Raw genomic sequence first — 18,596 nt, forward strand, 5'->3', positions numbered from 1 at the left:
GGTAGACCAGAGGATGGTCAAGAAAGATAGAACTTTCTTTATGTACGCTACTACAGCAGCGAGGATTCTGTTGGCAAAGCACTGGAAGACACAAAATCTACCCACATTGGAAGAATGGCAGACGCAGCTGATGGACTATATGGAGTTGGCTGAAATGACTGGCAGAATTCGAGACTCGGGAGAAGAAGAAACGGAGGAAGTTTGGAAAAATTTTAAGGACTATTTGAAAAAGCATTATAAGTTGTATGAATGTTAAAAAATGCTCCTTTCTAGGAAGGTATACCTTCAGTATCGGCAAATTTCTGAATTGATAAATAAGACACTATAAGACAGAAGTGAGGTAACGAAATATTTTTATTGTGTGGAAATTAAAAATTAATGCAATTGTATCGAAATGTTTACAACAGATAACACGATAAAATGGAAGATATATTGTTATGTATAAAACAAGTCAACAAATTGCTGAGGTTTTGGTTACACAGGGAATGCAGTGCTCGGGAGATGGGGGAAGTCCATTGGATTTACGGAAGTATGTATTTGAAAGTGGAAATTTGTTTATTAAAAACCTAATAAAATATTTATAAAAAAAAAAATAATTCTTTTTAAAAAACAATAATATGCAGATAAATTGTTGCAGAAGCTCTATATGACATTTTTCAAGGTAGTTAATTTCTCTGTTGAGAGGGAAATTTTGTTTTCCTAATATGCTCCCCACAATAAGGTTCTTTTGGATATTGTACATATTGAGGCATCCTTCCTGAGGTGCTTGCTTTAGTAGGTACTATCCCTCTCTCATTTTAGGTGAAGTTATAAAGGTAAAGGGACCCCTGACCATTAGGTCCAGTCGTGACCGACTCTAGGGTTGCGGTGCTCATCTCGCTTTATTGGCTGAGGGAGCCGGTGTGCAGCTTCTGGGTCATGTGGCCAGCATGACTAAGCCGCTTCTGGCGAACCAGAGCAGCACACAGAAACGCCATTTACCTTCCCGCTGGAGCGGTACCTATTTATCTCCTTGCACTTTGACGTGCTTTCGAACTGCTAGGTTGGCAGGAGCTGGGACCGAGCAATGGGAGCTCACCCCATTACGGGGATTCGAACCGCCGACCTTCTGATCGGCAAGCCCTAGGCGCTGTGGTTTAACCCATAGCGCCACCTGCGTCCCCTGGTTAGGTGAAGTTATGAACCAGTAAATATTAATGTGGCCTACAGATTAAAGTGCTAAATTAATTCTTCGTTGGGCTTGACTAGGGATGCGAGCATTTTCGGATCCAAGATGTGCTAGAACAATTGTTGTAAATGAAAGGAACAAAATTTGGTACAGCTATTTTCATCCAACAGATCATGAAATAATGCTGATGAGAAATAAAGGAGCTTTTCATATGTTCATAGGTACTGCTCTCAACATTGCAAATGCACTTGCCCAGTAAATAGATTTTCAGTGCTTCATTTTTACTCATTTTTGCCTTTTAAAAATGTATTAATTAATGTTTCAGTAGTATGCCACATAAGACAATTTCACACTTAAATTTCCCATTTTTTTTAGCCCAGGTATTTACAGATTACTGCAGAAATGGTGTTCCTGAAAAGCACTTGGATTCACAAATACTAAATAACCTGCTAACATCTTTGCTCCAGTGCTGTTTGCTGAAAGAATTATTTCTTGTATTCCACACCAGCATAATGATTAAAATACTGGTAAGTAACTTGGTATTTTTTATTAGTGAAGCCTATATATGTCTACCTAGAAGTAAGTCCCATTGAGTAAATGGGTATACAACTGCAGCTTAAAAGGCCTTCTTACTCATGATATGATGACTTGTCATGTGTTTATCTTAATAAGCTCTCAATTTTGTTTTCTTGGGTTGTGATTCTGAGCTATTAATTTGGAAATCATAAGATAATTTTTAAAAATCTACAAGAGCCAAAAATGTTAAAGTGGGGCAGGGAAGTGAGACAGCCGTTAAATGGCCAGGGAAGTGCAGTACCTGACTCATCATGGTATGAACCTACCAAAAGGCAGGAAAATTGCTGTGCAAAACTCCTTTGATTTTCGGGTTGAGCGGGCTGAAAACTAAACTTGCAATGTAGTCCATTCCATTAGTTTTCCAGAAGTGACTTTTACGTTCTGTGAAAGCTCAAGTATAACGTGCAAAATAACAGAGAAACATCAGGAAAACGGAGTGCACTGCAGTGTGGATGCAGCCTAAATCAGTCTCGAAGCAAGCCAGAACCCAGACTGAAATAGGTCTAGATCAGGGGTAGTCAACCTTTTTATACCTACCACCCACTAATGCATCTTTCTTGATGGTAAAATTTCCTTACCTCTCACCAGTGCCTGGTGGAAGAAGGATTCAGCTTGTGCCGTAGAACCCTCTATCGCCCACCTAGAATCCTGAAACAACCACTAGTGGGTGGTAGAGAGCAGGTTGACAACCCCTGGTCTAGATAATGCATCTTGTCCAAGAACATATGTAACTGAAGCGCCACAATCCTCTTGGTTACCTGCCTCAAAGTGGGAGTATTAGTGTTCAGCCAGTTGCTGCCAGGAAATCTGCACGTGGGATTTCTTTAGGAGTTGTTGCAACACTGCTTCCTTCAGGTCGGCAGGCACCACTCCCTTGTGTAATGGCATGTCAGCCAATCATACTAGCTTTAAATCAGTAAAAAGATCAAGAAGATGATCCCTTTTGTTTTTCTCCCTTTGGGGGGCCACCATCCAAGACAGTGTTTCTTTTCCCTGGGTAGCTGATGTCTACTAGCTGGAAATGGCTGAGTCGGGCCTCATTCCTCTTGAAGCCAAACTCTCTTGGAGAAACACTACAGGTAGAAAGCAGGCAGCAGAACTTTGGTTCCTCATCTGAACATATATCTACACGCAATACCCAGAAAAGTTCATGTCACTGAGGAAGCTGGCTCAGTCGTACAAAAGCTCCTGAAACAATACATTTATTAGTCTTTTAAAAACTAAGTTGTTATTAAGATCAAGTACCCCCCCCCCAATAAAAATCACTTGTTTGGAAGATACCGTATTTTTCTGTCTATAAGATATATTTTTGGAGACTCCAATTTAAGAAAATGGGGGGAGATTGCCCAGAGTTGTTGAGCTTTTTGGGGGGAGGGATGCCGAAAATCACTCAACAGACTGACAAACTCTGCCAATCACCCACGTCACAGAAGCAGAGAAGCGTCTGCCCAGTTGGCACAGCAGCAGCCCTTGCCACAGCCACCAATCAACCACCCAATTGCCGCACTCATGGCGGTCACCACAGAGAATTAACTTCCCACACCACCACCACGTTGCCTGTCCAGTTCTTGAGGTTCACCAGGACAGGTGATACTGCACAGGTGCAGTATCCCAGTCACTCAGAAGTAGCAACCACATGCCATGGAGTAATGATTAACTCTTGGAAGCCATCTATACGAGAGCCAGGTGTTTTATTTCAGATTGAAATTGTTCCTTGAAGTTCTGTTAATTACAGCTAATGTATTTAGCTCTAATGCTAAGGCATTTTTGTTTAGCCAACTGTAGACATTCTCCTCAATGTCTTTGAACGAGTGGTGTCCATGAAACTAAGAGTCTTAGTGCCTGAGTTAATTGACATTTCTTGTAAGGTATGGCTTTGATTATTTGATTCTATCCTAAATGTCATTCTGCCTTCTGCATAAATTTATCTGCTTCTTCTACACATCTTATCAGTCACATAAATTATGTTCATTTTTATTTGATTTTATGCTTTCTCATGCTGAAGGTTGTGGGTCCAAAGGTCAACCCCTTTTAAAAACTGTTGGCGGGAAATTCTGACAATTGGTGAGGCCTGAACCCAACCCCTTTTCTTTCTCTGCTTGGGGAAAGAAAGATCAATCATGCCAGATAACAAAACTGATCACTTGCAGCGGGATTTTGAAAGCCAGTTGCCCAACACTGCTTTATACATAGATGCATTACTTAACTGTCCATTGTTAATCACTTGTACAGAACATTGTAAACATATAATTGCTTAGGAAGTCTTCAGTGATATTCAGGTTTTTGGTGCTTTTGGGTTTATTTCCTTCCTGTCATAGCTTTGTGATGGTGGAATGGTTTTTAAAGACGAGCACATTGGCTGCATCACCTCATTCCTAAACCAACTACAAGTTTCCAGTCAGGAACAATCTATTTTTTTGTCCAGGTATGTTCATCTCTTATGCAATCTATATTAAACCTAAAATATAAAATCTATTTTCTCAACTACTTGTGCCATAAAATGCCAGTCTACGCATTTTATAAACTATTTTTCGATCTCAACAAGATGACAATATTAAATATTGGGTTATATTATTGATTTTATTTCTTTTTTATTTTGGAAGCTGCCATTGAGGGCTCTTACGCTTTGTTTTGTTGTTGTTTAGTCGTCTTAGTCATGTTCAACTCTCCATGACCCCATGAACCAGAGCATGCCTTGGAAACACTTTTTTCTCAAAGCTTCTCCTTTTTTATGTCCATGGAGTTTTCTTAGGATGAACAAAAATGAATGAAGTTTGGCAATATCACTTTCAAATGAGTACATACAATGTGATAAAGATCTCCCATTTCTGAATTTTTATGTCTGGTTCAGCCATAACAATCTTGGTCTAATAAAGTATGGTTTATCAAACCCAAAATGAGAATTTGCTTATTTGCTTCCTCCTTTCGCTCATGCTCCACAATTAGGTCTCAGTTTATTAAACCATACTTCCTCTTTATATCCAAACCTGGGAACTGTAGTATGACACTCAGAGTACAAGCTAGGATATGAAACCAGGATCAGATCCTAGTTAAACCAGTTTCCCAGTTTGGATGCAAGAGAGAAGCTTCGGTTTAAGAAACAGTGCATAATGCTAATCTTCCATCTAATAAACAAACCATGGTCATTGCATCTGAACTGGGACTTGAACTTTCTGTTGGAGCTTGTGGACAGAGGAAGGAGGAATTGGAGCAAAACCCAACTAAGTAATTAATGAGCTACACTTGGTTATGCTTACCACAATCCCCAGTAAGTATGCAGAGTTGTTGGGTGAATTTAGGAGTAGAAAGAGGTAATTATTTAGACTGTAGGGACCAAATCCAAGGCCACAACAGGTAGGAGAATGGGGAAGCAGGAGGGAGATGCTGTTTGGGTAATGTCACTGTTAAACCCTCATTATAGTAAGCATTGTCAGCATCTTTTATGAGCTGCTTCATCTGCCAATATTTAAAGTATTATGAAGGCTGTGCCCTCAAACCTTTTGCAATATTATTGTTGTGTAAACCCCAGTCTCCAAGTGGCAAGAGACTTCCAGCAGTACCAGTGCTTGCCCAGGGTTCAGTTTCCTTAGAATGTAGGTCAGTGGAGACCCTGGCATCTTTAGAATATATGGTTTTATTTACATATATACAAGCTGAGCATAGGATGGAAAGGCTCACACAGTATTAACATTCCAACAGATCTTGCCTCCCCGTTAATGTTCTGAGGGAGATCCCCAGGACATAGCTCTGGGTCCAGCAGGGGCCCAAACACTCTCGCACACAGCCTTACCCCCTTTGCCTATTGTTATCTGCCCTAGGGTGATGTAGCATACAGCCAGGTGAGGTGGGAAAAGACCCACACATTTGTGTTTATGGGAACAGAGCAACCTCTTTCGACATGTCAATGGAAGTAATTAACTGGCTAGCTAAGGCAATTATCTTAACTTAAGAACTGGTTTGATTTCGTCTCACACAGGTTTCCTCTCACACATTCTAACCTCACATATACAGCATCATAGGCCTCAAAGGAACACAAAGATATCCACACTGAACCACACAAACATATAACACTATGAAGTATCCAGGTGCACACTTTTGTTGTATGCTACCCATGCCGTGCAGCAGATAAAAAAAAACTATTTTGATTGCAGAGTGTATGCTTTTTGGGGGGGGAGTGCAGCAAAATATAGTTATTTAGAAAGTCACTTGTTGCTTTTTCTGTTAACTCCAAATTTAAGCTTTCTCAAAAGCAGATAACTCTTGTTCCTAAGATTTCAGGCAAGACATTTCCATAAGGCTAGCCTTTGTGGCTTGGATTCAGCAGTTGCAGAATTTCAGGTACAGTATATACTCATTGTTTTAAAAGCAAGCTTGGGAGGACATCTCAGTACTAATCAAATCAAATGGAAGAAAGATACCTTGGAATCAGTAGACCTTGCTTCTGTATATCACATGGCGATTGGGTTGCTAAATGCTTGAATGTCATATTTGCTCTTGGTGGTTAAGTATTCATAAAAATATGGAGGGAAATAACTTTCCCTTCCAAAAGGAGAAATAAATGGGGCGGTGAGAGATTTAGGGACCTGGACTGCTAAAGCCTGCTTAAATGTCCCCCAGTCTTCAGTCTCAGAAATCACATTGATGTATTTGTTAAGTATTCAATGTGAAAAGCTTGAAGATTAATTGCTTCATCATCACTCCTAGCTAGCAGTTGCAATTCACCTGACTGCTACACTATCATCTTTCATAATCTTGGGTATCCTTCCTTCCTTCCTTCCTTCCTTCCTTCCTTCCTTCCTTCCTTCCTTCCTTCCTTCCTTCCTTTCCAACCATAGTTGCTTCTCAGAAAGCTTGACTCAAATGCTTATACAGTGTGCCAGCCAAATGTGTCTGGTGACTTCATGGCACCACATCTTGTTCATCTTTTTAATTGGAACAGAAAGTCATCTGTTGATCTTAGTAAGTCCTGTCCAAGAAGATCCTTCCCTGACGAAATCAGTCCTGATGGTAGCTGCTTTTGGAAGTACTAAATGTGAATGATATTAGGCTTGCACATGACAAAAACTTGACTTTTTGGCAGCTTTTTGCTGGAGAGAAAAGTTGTGGGTGCGCCTGCATCCAAGGTTTTCATTGGAAAACCCACTGAAGGGGAACAAGTAGCACAGCCTAGCCTGAGGTAGATTGCAACCTCCATTGCTGCATTTTGTATATGTTTAAAAAGCTAAATAGAAACCCAAACATCTTTGTATTCAGCATCTTTGTTTGTCCCTATGAAGCTACTGTTAAACAAAATGTAAAGTATCTGTCAGCTGCTTAAGGCAGCTCATTTTAGATAATACTATGTATTTCCCTATTTGAAAATTAGATTGCATTTTGCAAGAATAATATCTGATCAATATGTATTGTTTGAAGAATAATTGGAAGACTTATCTTTCAGTTCTTTGTAAAATAACTATTTTGAATGCTTTGGTTGTGAAAGATCTTATAAAATTTACTAGTTTCCCAGTGACAAAGTTACAAACAAATCCCAAGTTACTAAAGTGAGATAACACTTCCAATTTTAAAACAAAAAATTCAAATGCTTATTAAGTTTACTATGTTTGTGATCATATTAAATTATGAATAATTCTATTTACATTTTATTACTTTTTGAACAGCATTGCAAAGAAAAAGGTGACTGGGCCAAACTGGGAACTTTATACGTTAATGTGAGAAGTGGATGTGAAAATTTTGGTGACCTTGAAAAGTACTCATTGTGTATTGCTAACATCTTGACCGATTCAGTGACAGAAGAGAGACCATGCGTTCCTTTTTGTGAATTTGCAGTTGCAGGTAAAATTTGTACAATATTGCCCGTTATTCTGGGGTCACATGCAAAGGGAACTTTAAGAAAAGTTAGGGGTATTTCACCAAAATATCATTTCGGCAAGTACTATCACCCCCCAAGTCCTCTTCCAAGTGTAGCACCATCACAAATATTTCACAGGCAAACCAACCCAATGAGATTTTAGAGGAAGTTCACAGGCATGGAGAGATCTTTAAATAGTGCATCCACAGAAGTTCATCTAATACTGATATGTGTGCCTCATCTGCAGTGTGAGGAGTCAACCCATTACCCTTATATTCTGATTGTGTGGTATGTTCAGTAGGCTTTGGACAAGGGAACAGAGCACTGACCAAAACACACGTATGTTTAAAAGCAGGCCACAACTTCATTATTTGCAGCAGGTAAGTGGATGTTGACATAGCAGTGGGGCAGGATTGGTTCTTGATTCAAAAAGACCTCCCTGGTGTTTGCTAACCCATCCTAGCACAACCACTGAGGCACTTGGGAGTTAATCAGCATCAAGAACCCGCTATAGCACAGGCCATACATTTAGGGTCCCATTGGCAAGCTGTGGTGAGCAATGTCAGGCCTGAGCCTCTGAGCTATGGCAGAGACCTGAAACATTGCCCCCAAGACCCCATATGAGGCTCCACCCTGCATTGGAGATTCTGCCCAGTGCAATTTCTGCCAGAGTTATGACGAAAGAGAACAAACTCCTATCAAAGTAGGCTTTCTACTGAAGGAAAGGCAAAAGCCTACCAAACACTTGACTTGCTACAATTGAGAACAAACCAGCCAGTATGAAGCCTCAGTGAAATGCACTACACCAGGATTTCCAGCTGTTTTTGGACAACAGTTCAGATCATCCCTGACCACTGGTCCTGCTAGATAGGGCTGATGGAAGTTGTAATCCAAAAGCTGCTAGAGACCCAGTTTTGGGAAACCTTGCACTAAACCATGGGTAGGCAAACTAAGATCCAGGGGCCGGATCTGGCCCAAATACCTTCTAAATCCGGCCAGCAGACGGTCTGGGAATCTGTGTGTTTTTACATGAGTAGAATGTGTCCCTTTATTTAAAATGCATCTCTGGGTTATTTGTGGGGCATAGGAATTCGTTCATTCCCCCCCCCAAAAATATATATATAGTCTGGCCCCCCACAAGGTCTAAGGGGCAGTGGACTGGCCCCCCTGCTGAAAAAGTTTGCTGACCCCTGCACTAAACCATAGGAGGGTGGATGAGGAAGTTCAATGAGGAAGGCCTGGTCAGGCATGTGGCAGTTCCTTTTAAGCAAGTCCTCACTTCCAGAGTTCCCATGAGAGCAAATGGAAACCCAGGGAAGACAAGGGTGTCCCTGACATGCCAAGAAGGTGCCAAACCACAAGTTATCTGATAAGGCATTTCCAGGCAGGAGAACACACAAAGCCATCATGGCCAGCTGGGAAGAGTCTGCACTGTGCCATCAAGGGACCTTTAATGGGATTCAGGGAATAGCTGGTACAATCTGCACCTTATTATGTTATTGTTGCACTCAGCACTGCAAATGTAAAAAGATAAGGGCTGGTATCCTGGCATACAGTAGTAGACATTGCCACTCACTAGGCCAATTTGGACATAGAGCTAAACAATAATATCGCATTCCAGGTACTACCTATGGAAATCATTGGGCTTGTGTACTCTTTCACATGCAAGAAGAGGAAATAAAAACCTCCTGCTTTTGACTTTGAAGTAGCCACGCTTTATTGCCGTGCCCAAACTTTGATTACTTTGCTTAAAGTCTGTAGACTTAATTGAAACAAGCCCAGGGCCTTTTATGATCTAAAAAAAGAATGGGGAAACTTTTTCAGCCAAAAGGCCACATTTCCTTCTGGGCCACCTTCAGAGGGCCACATGCCAGTGTTGAGTAGAGCCAGAGGCAGAAGTGAGTGGAGCAACAAATGTAATGGGGGGCAGTAAGCTAGTTTCTACTCACACTTAAATACCCCCTCTATCCTCCATCCAGATAAATAAGAGCCATCCAGGAGACATTCCAGCCAGGAATGCAAATATTCAGGATGCAAAGGGTGCAAAAAAATACTCGGGGTGCAAAGGATGTGGCCTGGGGAAGGTTCTGAAGGGCTGCATTTGGCCCCAAGGTCTGAGGTTCCCCACTCTTGATTTAGCTTTTAACGTGGTATCTGAGCCAACTGGCTCCATACGGATGGTGTTGGTTTCCTGGCCCTTAAATGGGCCGTATGTGGTGTGGTTGTGCCATTTTCTCCTGCCTTATTTGTCACCCTTCAAAACAGAGTTACAGCATAATAACTCTATGCACACTAGTCCCACTGTGTCCAGTGAGACATGCCACCTAGTAAGCATGTTGAAGATGGAAGCCTGCTAATCTGCTACGTTTATTGTATGTCTTTTAAAAAGCTGTTTTCATGGGAAATAATTCAGATTATTTATTACCCAGAATGAATGTCACATATGGGAATGGGTCATCATTTAACTAGTTCCTCCATTGAAAAACATCATTTCAAGAAATCTAAAGCAACATGTTTTTTTTTTCTTTTCTAGTTAAGGCTGATCCTTGTCACAATGAGACAGATACAACTTTATTGGGAAGGATTGGTATCGGTGCTATGTTTTCATATTACAAACTGCAGCTGTGGCCAAAGGTACTTTGCTTCTTACAAGGCATACCCATGTGTCTTATCACATATTACATGAGCATGCAAGTAACATGACAATGGGAGCATGGTTTTGGAGATACCTAATCTAGAAATTGAGGGTGTAGGTGGCGCTGTGGTCTAAATCACTGAGCCTAGGCTTTGCCAATCAGAAGGTTGCAACAGGGTGAGCTCCCGTTGCTTGGTCCCTGCTCCTGCCAATCTTGCAGTTCAAAAGCACATCAAAGTGCAAGTAGATAAATAGGTACCGCTCTGGCAGGAAGGTAAACAGCATTTCCGTGCACTGCTCTGATTCCCCAGAAGCGGCTTAGTCATGCTGGACACATGACCCGGAAGCTGTACACCGGCTCCCTCGGTCAATAAAGCGAGATGAGCGCTGCAACCCCAGAGTCATTCACAACTGGACCTACTGGTCAAACGTCCCTTTACCTAATCTAGAAATTATTGCACACCTCGGCAGTGGGGGGGGGGGATTTTACTGTTCCTTTACTCATATTAATTACTAACAATAATGATTCCCACATTCCTATGATTGTTCTAATTTGCTTCTGCCAAATTTGAATCTCTAAAATTCAATTAGATGGATGACCTTGGCAAACTTTTATAGGCAATTTAGAAGAAGACCAAAACAAGTTGTAATGCTTCAAACAATTATTGTGGTTATTGCATTGCTGTATTTAAATTTAAGTCGCACTCTTTTCAGTGGGAAAGTGCTTACTTCTCCTACTTAAGTCAGTGGGATTTTAAAAGTACTTAACTTTGCCTGATCATGCGCAATATATACTGTATAAGCAAGATAGCATAAGAAGTACTTTGGCAGAAACAGTGCCTTTAAGTGTTTTCTGAATGGGGATGGATTTAATTATAAATTGATCAGCAGTTTCAAGCAGCATCTGTGAATGCTTGGGGGTTTTATATATACTGGTAGTTCTAAGTTAGCTTGTTTTCAGAGGCATACACATTCTTGAGAACTGTAGTATGGGTTTAGGGGAGGCAGTGTTTCTTTCCTTACCTGTACATCATGGTTATTAAGGGTTATGTGGAGGACATGCCAAATTTAAAAATTGTTTCATTTGCTAAACTTGGTTAATTGGTTATATATGTGGCAAGGTTTTCCCGCTGTGACAAATGGACATGGCGATTTGCTTTTAAAGAGTCTCATTTGCCTGATGCTTGCTCTCCTCTTGAGGTGTGTGTCTGTGTAAAAAATCTTGGAAATTTCCAGCCAAATTATTCATGTAAAGGCTTAGGAGCCAGGGTAAGGCTTGGTATACTACATACTCATTTTTATAAGTTCAAAGTGGTTTTGGCAATCATTGAACACATGCCAACAAAGCAATTTGCCTTTTTGGACCCCCAAGCTGAAATTGCAAACCATACAGGTATAAAAATATTGGTGCCTTTTAATCTTGAATTAAATTTATAAGCAGAAGACAATTCCTTGTGTGAAGGGAGTGCAGCTCAAGATGCTTGTGTATTGTGCTTTGGCTGAACCAATATTTTCCTGTGGTGGAGGATAACGTCCTTGTTCAGATTGCTCCTCCCACTAGACTAGGGCTAAACCAATTAGGCTTCAAGGCTCCCTTTTGAGAGGCAGCAGCCAATCTTCAGTCCTTTGTCCTGACTGGTCCGAAAAGAAGCAAGTGGGAGGAGCAACCCAAATGAGGATGTCATCCTATAAAGCAGAAAGGAGCTTATCGCAGGTAAAAACTACTGCTCCTTTCCATGCTCATTTTTTTTCATACTTATCAGTGTTGCTAGCTAAGAACAAAAAAGAAACCCAACCACCACCCCTTGTGCTTAGAAATGTACAGTGTCGTGCATGAACAACTATTCTGAGACAAAAAAAGTGATACTGTGGTAATTCTCTACGCTGCTTTCCCTCTTTGTATCATAGGCCAAGAAGGTTCTGGATACGCTTCATGCCTTAAAGATACATTTCACATTTTTGAAAGGACTTCTTGGTCAGGAGAGGTTGGCATCACGGTGCCACATTGTTAACACTGCTGTGGAAATATTTCTCAAGTGCAGGAGCCTAAATGGAGCATTATGGGTATTGAGAGGTACACTTCTTTATTAACAGAAATAAGCAAGGCTTAAAATGACACGTCTAGGTTCTGCCTTAACGTTACAGCAGAAATTGAGAGAGCCAAAATAGGTTGTTGAAGTCTCAAGCTGACATTTACTCATATTTCTGAGAATTTGCTGACATAGGCTTGGTGAATAATTAAAGTACGTTGACAATAGTGCAGAATAAAGGAAGCAAGGGGAACTGTCCGTCATCTAAAATTTGGTCTCCTTCATATTTCATGTCTTGCTAAATGCAGAAATGTCAAATCCTTACCTCCCTTGCATTTTTAAGGAGAGCAACTTTCTCTCATTAGTTATGTAACGTTTTGTGAGATTAATGGCCTGTTCCATAACAGTGCGGCACAGTGCTGTGCAAATGGTCTCTTGACTGTGTTTAACCCCAGCTTCTGCTGCTCTGACCTGCTGCTGTGCTTCAAGTGACACTTTTTTGGTAGCTGTTCCAAGCAGTAGCCAACCAGGAAATGAACCCCATAGACCTGCGGCTTCTGGAGGGGGGATATATGATATATGACAGTATATCCTCCAATCACACATTTTAAACTCCTCTCTCTCTCTCTCTCTCTCTCTCTCTCTCTCTCTCTCTCTCTCTCTCTCTCCCCCCCCCCCATCCTGTGCAAATACCTTGGGGACACCTGGTTTCTGTCTCAGTCAGGAACTCAAGCTTGTCAACAAGGCTAGGCCAAACTGATAGTTTTCCACATAAGCTGCCAAGATAACACTCAAGACTTGGCAGCCTCCATACATTTTCATGAGATTCACAATGGTCAGTACAGTAGTTCATAACTGGACATCAAAATTATTTTCCTCAGGCTCTGCATGGAGAGCAGTTCTTTGTTAAATAGCTGAATGCAAGGTGGGCAGTCATCTGGGATCTTTCACAAGGCCCTATATTATTTCATTTGTCAGCATTCATGGCCTCATTTTAATCGCTTTTAAAATACCAGTATCAATCTCTCTAGAGTCGGAATGGATAATAAGTACTCTAACATGGCCATGTGATCGAATGGATGTCCTCAAGCGACATAACCTGCTATATGTAATAGCATCTGAATGCATTGGAAAGAGCCGTTATGGAGAAGCATTTGAAGTCTTGCAAAATCTACCAGGCTTCAGGAATTCTTGTAGTAAGTGTTTATAATTCCATTCATAAGAAAGGTTTTCCTTCCATTCTCTTCCTGAAAGGAGAGCAACTGTTCAGTTTAAAACAACTGCTTCTTTCTGTTTTTTATCCTGTCTCTTCTGTTTTGAGGTTTATAGAATTAAGAAACGCACAAGGTGTTTTTGTTTTGGTAAGAGCTTTCAGGAATCCACAAAGCAGGATACACCTGGCAATAGTATGTTTCTAGGTAGATACCATGTTGCATCATCACTGCCATTCATATACAGTGGTACCTTCGGTTACGGACGGGATCTGTTCCAGAGGTGCAGCCGTATCCTGAAAAGTCTGTAACAGGAGGCGCTCTTCTGCACACGCATACGGCACGATGCATACAGAAGCATACACTTGTGGGTTTGCTGCGTTTGCAACCCGAAGTTTACATATCCAGAGGAATATGTAAGAAGAGGTACAACTGCATATATTTTAATCTCAAGTATTTGTTCCCTGCCTTCTTAGAGTACAGGCAGTCTGCATTGGGTTGGTTCTCCTTTAAAATCAGAAGGGGGAGGGACTAAAGCTTATTGGTTAGCCTTCAAGAAGGCTCCTCCAGAAACAGGTCCTCCTACCTTAATTTATGAAAGTAGTCTTTGCTGGGGATCTGACCTGCCTGTCCTTTACAATGTATTCTTAATCTGCCAATAAAACTTTAAAGCTGTAATACCTTGATACTTGCAGGGTAGAGGCAAAGGAACTGTAAAGGGAGGCCTTGGGTGTCATGAAATGAGTGAGGTAAACACAATGGGCAGAGATGATCAGAGGAGCAACAAGCTGGAAATGTGTACTCCTGAAAATGATGCCAAGAGATGGTGGGGCAATTTTGGATTATTTCTTGGGATATAGCAGTGTTGGAACCCTTTGTGGACTTGCAGTGTGGAGATTAGAGTTAAAATTCCTTAAATGTCAGTTGCTGGAAAACCACAGCAGAAGAAGGCAATTGCCCTCTTCTCCTTCCCATAACCATCTTGCCAATCTTTGGGAAAGGGGACGCTGTACCGCATAGACCTTAGGTCTGATCCAGGTCAGCCATGAAGCTTGCTGGATGGTCTCAGAACTATTTTTAAGACTTAACCTATACTTCTGGATTGTGAGGGGCAATAATGGGATAAATATTTGTATATTAACATTTATATACTGCCCATATATGGGTGGTTTCTACACCATTCAAATACAAAATATAAAATTTAAATTGTAAGTACGAAAACCAATGATAAGACAATCAAGACAGTGGAAGCCAACCCAACACAGCAACTGAAATCAATTTAAAACAACCTAATACCAGCCAGGGGAGCAACTTGGTTCTGAGTTCTAAAAGTACTAAAATAATTGTATGATTAACATTCAAAGACTTAACAAAACCAAAAGGGATCATCTTGTGGGCACCAGTCAGTCTTCTCTAGGGAGGCCATAAGACCCTTTCTCTAGTCATTAGTTGGCTTGCCTTGCTAAGCAGGAGAACCTGGACAAGGGTTTCTGATGAAAATCAATTCTTGGGCAGGTATAAATCAGAGCAGGTGGTCCTTCAGGGGGCCTGGCTAAAAGCAAATAAGGGCTTTAACAGTTAAAACTAGTGCTTTTAATTGGGCTCAGAAACAGACTGGGAGCCTGCACAGATGTTCACTGTTTGCTCGCCCAAACTCTTTAGAGGGGTTACTAAAACAATCACCTATGTATCTCAGGATGCAGGATTTAAGCTGTTTGTTTTGCGGATCACAATATATTTGCAACTTTTTTTGCTTCTCATCAAGATCTATTTCTGTGTAGCATTTATGATACGACAATAATATTTATTGCTTAGTGTACACACTTCTGAAATATTCCGTTTAGCAGAAAACCATTTTGCATTGCAGTTATTCCAATACAAGAAGAAATGATGCCTCAGGTGGCCGGGGTGGGTGTGCGCGCATTCTAACCAGAGTTGATTTGTTTATGAAAATGAGAGAAACTAAGATCTTTTTTAAAAAATCTTAAAACAGAGAGGGAAATCTTTGCTGTAGTTTTCCACTATTATATTGCTGAAACCAATGTTCTACTTAATAATTGAAGAAAATTAATCACTTGTAATGTTTTTCTTTTGCAGATAGTTTGGATGTATCCCAGTACAGGAGTTTATTTAATAAACTGCTAGGTGCTTCTTTGGAAAGCCAGAAGCTTCAAATATCATCTACTGTAGTAGATTTCATGCTTGCAAAGAACATTCCCGTTGAATTTGATTTACTTAGAGCATTAATCACAGCACTTGGAAGAGGCTGTTGGTGGCTTAAAGCCAGAGCACATTATAAACGTAAGCTCTCAATGTCTACTACATTACTAGTTGAAGAACTTCAGTTATGCTGCAATCTTAAATGCACTTATCTAGGAATAAGCTACTGTATTTTTCGCTCTGTAAGACGCACTTTTTTCTTCCTAAAAAGTAAGGGGAAATGTCTGTGCGTCTTATGGAGTGAATGTGTGGTCCCTGGAGCCGAATTGCCCAGGGGAGAAAAGCAGATCATGAAAGAGGGAAGTGGGTGTCGAAACAGCTGCTAATCCGCAAGAGATCGGGGAGGGAGATAAGGGACGCTAGAGATAAAGGAGGCTGCCTGGGAGGGGAGAGGTAAAAGCACATGGATCCTCAGGATTTTTGCATTGGGTCACCCCAAATTCACCATCAGATCACATAGCATGTCCATGGCTACAGCCTGCACCAAAAAAAATCACCCACCCACTGTTGCATGGGGCCACAATGGCACAAAAACATGGTTACAAAGCATGGATCCACATGGATTCTCAGGATTTTTGCATTGGGCTACCCCAAACTCATTGTCAAATCACATGTCTGCGGCCACAGCATGAAACACAAAAATCATACATCAACTGTTTCGTTCGGAATATTTTTTTTCTTGTTTTCCTCCTCTAAAAACTGGGTGCGTCTTATGGTCAGGTGGGTCTTATGGAGCGAAAAATACAGTACCTTGAATTTAGTAGCACTCACTTCTGAATAGATATGATTCAGGTTGCATTGTTAGAAAAGTTCAGGCTGCAGTCTAACCCACAATTACACAACTAGATATTGAAGAATTCTGCCCAAAATTATTTTTGGGAGATCTCTTGGGAGCTCCTGAAAGTACAATATAGCTAAAGAAGTACTCGGCTTTGTTTGACTTTTTATGACTTGCTTTAAGATATTGACGTGCTATAATTATTCAGAAGACCTGTCTGATATGTGTTGCCATTCCAAGCAAACCCAGCATTTTCTAGATTTCCTCAATTTGTGCTTTAGAATGAATCTACAGCAAAAGGAACATTCAGTGACAACTTCTATTTTTGAAGAAAAGTAGTAGGTTGCTAACCTTGTCTGGAAAAAGTGAACTGGGAAAACAAAAGCTGGTCTGGTCCCAGATTTTCAATTGCAGAACTTTAAAACTGAAGTTTAGAGTTTTCTAGCTTTTAGGAATAAGTAGAGCAGCTTTGGACTTTCTGAACAAGTAGTGGAGGTTTGCCACCTCTCCTCGCCTTCAATTTTGAGACTGTCCAAAACAGCAATTATAGTAGGATGGAAACTGGAAACAGTTAAAAGTAGTCCAGAAGCTCAAATAATCTTGGAAGAAACTGTTTTTCAATAAAGCAGTAGATGATACAAGTACCCACACACAAACCTAGAGATGTGTGCTGTTTAGCACAACTTTGACACCTTCTTTTACATAATTTACTGTCACTTTTTAGATGCTTTAGCATTGGGTTGCTACCCACCACTGGAAGGAAATCTTCACCGTAAACTTCTTCTGATTCCCTCTTACATGACTGAGATTGAGATGCTGTTAGCAATTGAAATTTTCTTGGTTTCTAATGCTAGTAGTATTCAGAGTCCTGGTGCTTCCAATCAAATACTTCAGATAGTACTGAAAAGGTGAGTTCATTTGCTTTTCCAAGTGCATGATTCTGTATCCTCCCCTCAGCTTTCTTGCATATGTCTTTGATTTGTGTCAAGGAAAAGAATCTTATGAATAATCAGTTTAAATCAGTAACTTATAAAATACAATAAATACCTAATTTCTTCAAAGTCCTTTTTGTAACATGTTGCCAGTAGTAGAAACCTGGTTTTATTATTTTGTCTTTTTGAATTTTCTCCTCCCACTACTGTTGGTGTTGTCTTCTAATTTTGCACCATTTCCTCATTATTATTTTTTTGTGATCAGTCACACATTAGTTAGGAAGAAAGCTTGTTGTGGAAAAGAGCTGGTTCTTCCACATAATTGCTTCATTTCTGCTGACACGTTACAGTAGTTATCGTTTGTTCCCAGTTGAAAGACTTAACAGAAGAGGATTGAAGCACATTTGGGGAGGAAAGGCAGGATGGTAGTTCATATCACACTGCTAATCATCTTAGAATGACTGGTTGCTGGTTATAACTTTTCTTGATTGTGAAAACTCTTTTTCAGATGTGAAGGCAAGGATGATAACTATCAATGTGCAGTGGAGAGGTTGATTCAAGCTACTAACATATCTACTCCAAAGCTTTTCATAAAGCATTTCACAGTAAATAGTGGCACGGAGCAAGTGTGTGGTTTGGAAAACATTTGTGCACTTGAGTGGTTGAAAGAGAATATGAAGTGGGCAGGGAAAGTCTGGCTTTTTTAGTCATTGATAAGACTTCAGTTATAGTAATCACTGTTCAAAATAATGAATCAATAAATGGTTTCTGTTGTGTTCAAACTTCCCATTGTTAATTTTATATAATTCAGTTTTCTAACTTGTTTTTTATGTTTTAACTTCAGTAACCCAAGTAACTGTTGCGTTTAACAGGCTCCTGACTTGGCAGATACTTGTTTTCTTACTATAAATTCAAGATCTACCAACCAGTTGCTAAAGACATACAATTAAACTGACCACATTTGGATTTTAGGAATTTGTCTTCAGTAGCAGAACTGATCTGCTACAGTCCTTTCACACAAGTATTCTCTTGGTTAGCTTTCTTCATTTCAGCCATCTAATTTAGGTGGGGAAAGTTGTTTCTGTTATTAACCCTTGCCAATTTGCAAATTACACGGAGATCTTCCAGAATAAACTGATCTACCTGCTACAAGCCCTTGACAATAAGCTGTGGAATCCTGCAAAGTACAGGGTCTTTT

General features: G+C 40.4%; 1 protein-coding gene across 1 annotated transcript in view; it reads left to right on the plus strand.

The window, feature by feature from the left end:
- TOPAZ1 (testis and ovary specific TOPAZ 1) overlaps window positions 1-18,180 on the plus strand; it is a 36,377-nt gene extending 18,197 nt beyond the window's left edge. The window contains exons 10-20 of the mRNA XM_081882901.1: window positions 1,544-1,695; window positions 3,520-3,612; window positions 4,063-4,169; window positions 6,016-6,082; window positions 7,402-7,576; window positions 10,126-10,226; window positions 12,136-12,301; window positions 13,289-13,453; window positions 15,566-15,769; window positions 17,191-17,374; window positions 17,907-18,180. Of these exons, the coding sequence (XP_081739027.1) occupies window positions 1,544-1,695; window positions 3,520-3,612; window positions 4,063-4,169; window positions 6,016-6,082; window positions 7,402-7,576; window positions 10,126-10,226; window positions 12,136-12,301; window positions 13,289-13,453; window positions 15,566-15,769; window positions 17,191-17,374; window positions 17,907-18,105 (1,613 nt within the window). The 3' untranslated portion in view covers window positions 18,106-18,180. The remainder of the gene's footprint in view (window positions 1-1,543; window positions 1,696-3,519; window positions 3,613-4,062; window positions 4,170-6,015; window positions 6,083-7,401; window positions 7,577-10,125; window positions 10,227-12,135; window positions 12,302-13,288; window positions 13,454-15,565; window positions 15,770-17,190; window positions 17,375-17,906) is intronic.
- The last annotated feature ends 416 nt before the right edge of the window (window positions 18,181-18,596 follow it).

The sequence above is a fragment of the Podarcis melisellensis genome (genome assembly GCF_964234715.1).
Source record: "Podarcis melisellensis genome assembly, chromosome: 12".
Classification (NCBI taxonomy): Eukaryota; Metazoa; Chordata; class Lepidosauria; order Squamata; family Lacertidae; genus Podarcis; species Podarcis melisellensis.